The sequence below is a fragment of the Nymphalis io genome, chromosome 10 (genome assembly GCF_905147045.1).
Source record: "Nymphalis io chromosome 10, ilAglIoxx1.1, whole genome shotgun sequence".
In the NCBI taxonomy this organism is placed as follows: Eukaryota; Metazoa; Arthropoda; class Insecta; order Lepidoptera; family Nymphalidae; genus Nymphalis; species Nymphalis io.
In genome coordinates, this window is record NC_065897.1 from 4,565,145 (window position 1) to 4,570,582 (window position 5,438).

The 5,438-nt window shown below is 30.0% G+C and overlaps 1 protein-coding gene across 1 annotated transcript; it reads right to left on the bottom strand.

Annotated features, from left to right (window-relative positions):
- On the bottom strand, positions 1 to 5,207 carry LOC126771208 (uncharacterized). Its single transcript, XM_050490965.1, has 8 exons — positions 5,188 to 5,207; positions 4,591 to 4,843; positions 4,114 to 4,197; positions 1,859 to 2,076; positions 1,676 to 1,778; positions 1,499 to 1,594; positions 763 to 918; positions 1 to 63 (listed from the first exon to the last, which is right to left on the bottom strand). The coding sequence occupies exons 1-8, from the start codon at positions 5,205 to 5,207 to the stop codon at positions 1 to 3; spliced, it is 993 nt and encodes a 330-aa protein (XP_050346922.1).
- Positions 5,208 to 5,438: the final 231 nt, after the last annotated feature.

The window sequence follows — 5,438 nt, forward strand, 5'->3', positions numbered from 1 at the left end:
TCAAATCTTTTTTGCAATTGATGATTCAAGCATTAAGTAATATGAAAACGTCGTCTTCAATATCTGAAAAGATTTTAAATTATAAATTATAACATTTTGAGTTCCATTATAACTATTTACACTATGACTTTATGTTTTTCTAACTATGTAATCAATAAACGTATCTATTTGGACTTCGCTTTGTAGGTCTATAAACCGGACCTTTGACAACAAATTCAGTCAACTCACAAGGTGAGTGAGATTTTCCCACAAAGGTAAATTTAATGAAATTGTGTTTCTCAATACAACATCGTAATTGCATGCTTTGATAAGCCGCACTATGGGAAATGGTTTCTTAGTAGTTGTGGTAAAAATATTATAATCTAATAAGTCTTTGACAGAAATAGTAGTAACATTATGCAATGATGAACTAAATAAACGATGTTACCAGGAAAGTGCAACGCATAACAAGATTAATTACATTTTATTTCATTAAAATATATCTGAGCAAACATTTAGATAATATTTTTTAATAAAATGAATCAAATAAATATAACATGAAAAACACAAAAAAAAAAAGAAAATAACGACATTTGACTTATTTTAATAATCTCTTTACACATATGATCGGCATTTTTTTAGTATAAATATTCGAAAATCAAATATGTTGTTATTAGGCTTTTTTATCTTATAAGCACTTTTGAATCGTCATGTGACAGAGTTAATTTTGTCACAAAAGCTAATTTCTCAATGAATTACTTGTCGAATCGTATAGGTACTCACCGACATCATTGGTCCAACGCCTGCCTTCATGCATCCAAGTGCTTTAAACTCCATCAAAATCTGTGTTCTTTGTAATATAAGGATCACGATTTTTTGATTAGATGTCGACATTTTCTCCCAGGGCATGCTGTATACTAGGTCTGGTAAGTTGTCGGTCTAAAATATTTCAAGAACAAATATAAAACATATTTATTTTGAGCCATTTAGAAAAAAATGTGAGCCAACGGTATTAAAGTTTTTTCATGTACTAAAATTATATTTTTACATTTCATCTCATTTTGAAATTACATAATATTATGTATAGTTCTCCTTGCCGAACTTCAAGGCACGGGGGATATGATTACTTATTTCCCATGGCGCAATGGATTATTAACACTTTTAACAGTGCCAATGTCTATGGGCGATGTCAACCATTTACAATCAGGTGTTCCATTTTCTAGTCAACGTAATTAAAATAAATAAAAATCATTATACAATGACACCTCAATAAAATACGCCTGGAGATGAATCAGGTGTAAGGCCACAGGATTTAAGTTCTTTCCTAGGCTTTCTCTATGTTTCTACTAATGATGAAGTAACTAAGAAAACAACTTTATAAGCTAGTTGGACCAACAACTTCAATTAGTTTAACTTTTATTTATTTTTCTATACTTAAGCTCGATTAATCCCTTCGTAGATATCATCATACACATAGACATAACTATTAACCTCCTCAACATTTAAAGAAAAAACTTACCTGCCGTTTTATATCTTCAAGAACGAATGATAGTATAATCGGTGCCCCGGTGTATGCCATGATCATACCCACATATAACATCATGCTCTCTTTATCCTTAAAATCGTCATTTTATCACTATCTTTTAATATTTAATGCAAATAAATAAACGAAAATTATAAACTAGAAACTACATACCCCATACATTATTTGGTACATAACAATACTATTACCAAATAAGTTTTGCAAATAGTTAGTGGCGACATTATATCCGAATGCATGTCGTACGTCCTTAAAAATACTGTAATTCCGTTAAATTATTTGACGAAATATTCAAAATATTAATTGAATAATTTCTTTACTACAATATTTAAAACTTACCCGATTATAAAATTAGTATAGTCGACTATTTTACCAAGTTTTGTATGAACTTCTTCGTCACTCAAATCATCAGAGATCATCTCGATAGCATGTTTCAAAATATGTATATGACCGATAATATTATAGACGAACATATAATTTATACATTGAAAAATCATCATCGACGAAACTCCATTCAGCACCGTGTAACAGTTTATTAAATGAATTATAAGCCAATTCTGATAATTATAACTATAATCAAATGGCATCCACATGAAAAGGGATGTTTGAAGTCTTACTGTGTGATTCAAGACTAATTCTTTGTGATTGTAATTATATACTGCTGTTACAATTATCCATGCAAATGAGTTAGAAAAAAAGAAGAATATTAAATAGAATGAAGTCCAGCGTGAAATTCGTTCCAAAGCTATTAATTTCTGTAAAAAAATTTATTTCTTAATATAAGATGTTACCTAAAAATTAAACATTCCTATTTTATTTCCTATCAATATTTCTATCCACCTTCACTTAACAATTATAACATTAAATCACAATCAATGAACATTAATATTGGAACCAATAATTCAATTTAAACTAAATTAAATTGATCAATAGGATCAAAGAAGTTTCATAATAACACGGATTCTCTAAAGGCTTAAAGGGATTTTGATCAATTAATATTATTTGTTAGTAATTTACATTTACTTGGTTGTAGGGCTTTGTCAAAACTGTTTGAATAAGTACCACCCACTCGTTACATGTTCTTCCGCCAACCAAGAATACTTAGTATTGTTGTGTTTTGGTTTGAAGGGCCAGTTAGCCCGTGTTACTACAGGCGCAATGGAATACTAGTAACATATTTGTTTTCAAAGTTGTTGGCGCATTGGTGATGTTAGGGATGGTTAATGTTAAAGTACCATAGTATAGGTGCTGGTAACGACTGATCACTAGATGACCCATTTACTAGTCTTTTATCTATTTTAAATATTTGAAATGTATATATAATTATTCAGATATTAATTGAAAGTATATGGTCTGAAGGGAAATTCTGTATCCCATTTTGAAAGTCACTGAAAAAAACCTAGAATCGACTCGATATTAGAATATTTTAATGGACTAACCAACAAACATTGATATTTTTATTTTTACTAATTATTGAAAATAGCTCCTTTTTATTTCTTATCCAAATTGGAACATTTACATATTTATCAGCGTGTTATTTTTAAGTCTCCAGCCCCACTGTCTATACTTAAAAGTATCACTTTTGTAACCGAAAGCTCATAATGCTAAAACAGAACTTTCATGAATTTAAATAAGCTTAAGGCAACAAAGGGAATTCTTCCCCTTCACTTTTGACCTTAAATAGCTTAAATCAAGATAAATTTCGATATTCGTGAAAAATAAGTAATTTAAATCGTAACTAAGTTATTTTATAAACTTTACATACATATTTAATGTTATGCAGCGTACTTGTCGTGGAGTAATTAAAAAATACACGATTTTTACATAAAAAAGTCTTTCTACCAGTTTTTTTTAATAAATATGAGTCATTTGTATGTATACAAGTTTATTTTTTATTTATACTGTGGTAGGGGTCACCTCATGGTAAGTGGTCACCAACGCCCATATAAAATACTGCTGTATTGCGGTAGTATATCTGATGATTGGGTGGTACCTACCAAGACGAGCTTGCACAAAGCCCTTCCACCAGTAAATGATGCTGTTTACTAATAAAAAAAATCGAAGGAATCGGTGATATATTTAAAAAAAGTATTTCAATTATATAGTGTAATGGATAATTTTAATCTATATTCAATGTCCAAGGTAATTAATATATTTATCTGAATAAGGATTTACATTAATTCCAAAAAAATATCTTCACAAATAACCAATAGTTTTTTAGATTAATATATATTTTTCACTTCCAATATTTAAATGTTAATTATATAAAATCATTAGCACCATTACTGATGTATTAACAAAGTATACGATCACAAAATACTTCCCTTTCTACCTGTTTCGTTGACGTAATATTTTTGTTACCTAAATATATTTTATCGATCGAAAATTTAGCGCAAACACAATCAATCTTGTCATGTACGCTGGTGATTGTCTGTACGTCAGGCTCATACGAGTTCATAACTGTCACTTTGAACGTGGACGTAAACGAAATTGAAGCGCGCGCGCAAATTGTCCATCAATTGTGTAATCTTTTAAAATGTTATTATTAAAAATATAATTCTTACTTCTTTAATAAATTTATTTTTTGTTTCTGCATATATGTTATACAAATGAATTTTTTGCAAGAAATTTTCTGATATTCGTTTATAGCTTTTCATTTTAGCTGAATATATATCCACCTGAAATTACCAGATAGGATATTATATTACAGTAACAGAATGTCAATGTACCACTGCTGGGCTAATGCTTACTCTTCTTTTTGAGGAGAAGATTCGAAGCTTTTTCCACCACGCTGCTCCAATGCGGGTTGGTAAAATAAGAATTTCAGTGAAATTAGACACATGCAGGTTTTCTTACGATGTTTTCCTTCACCGTTAAGTGCGAGATGAATTTGATGATGAATATGAATTATAAACACAAATTAAGCACATGAAAATCAGTGGTGCTTGCCCGGATTTGAATCCACGATCATCGGCTAAGATTCACGCATAGTAACTACTGGGCCATCTCGGCTGGTATTATATTCTCAAGATATATTTCTTTTTTGGAGTTGTTACTATGTTTTTACTTACATTTGCCAGAAAAGTTGCAGGTAAAACAGAAAATATAATACCCAATATGTCGAATGTTAAATCAGTATAATTAAGATATAAATAAACGATTTGTGAGATAGCGCACAATGGAGCAAATGTGGTCATAACTCGGCTGTTAATGACTTGCATTTTTGTGTTTTTTTCATAACCCCAAGCTGTCCTTTTCCCTACACTGAAATAGCTCATCATGTTCGCCATGAATCGATAAAATAATTGATTTGATGGCGGCGTTCTGTAAAATTAAACAATTGACAACAATAGAATTAAACCGGCTTAAGCCGTAAGAAATCCACTAAAAGGGATTTTGCAAAGGACATCTACAAAAAAAAAACTTTTTTGCCTTAACAACCCGAACGATGTTGGAAATCAAGCCATACCACAAATATTTCAAATAACGTTTGGCATCAGTCAGTTTATTTTCATGCAGCGTTATCTATATTAAATAGGGCAAGCGAATTATGCTATCAGAAAGAGCACAATGAAACGTGGGTCAACTGTGTTCTTACAAAAGCTTGAAAATAGCTATTAAAGTCCCTTAAAAATAAACTAGCTAGTACTTATTTTAGATACACTTACAAATAATAATCGTCACCCATGATTTATACAAATTCGTATTATTTACAAATTATAAATTGAATGTTATATTATATATTTTTGATTTTACTATAGAAAACTTAAAATGTATATAAATTGCAAATTGAAAGTTATAGTCATATTAGCAACACTGTAAAAATTATACGTCAATTACCAACAATTTCATTAAGCATTGTGTTATAAACGATAAATTTGCGCAAGCTTTTAATTTCTTTTAGGGTTCCGTATGCCGT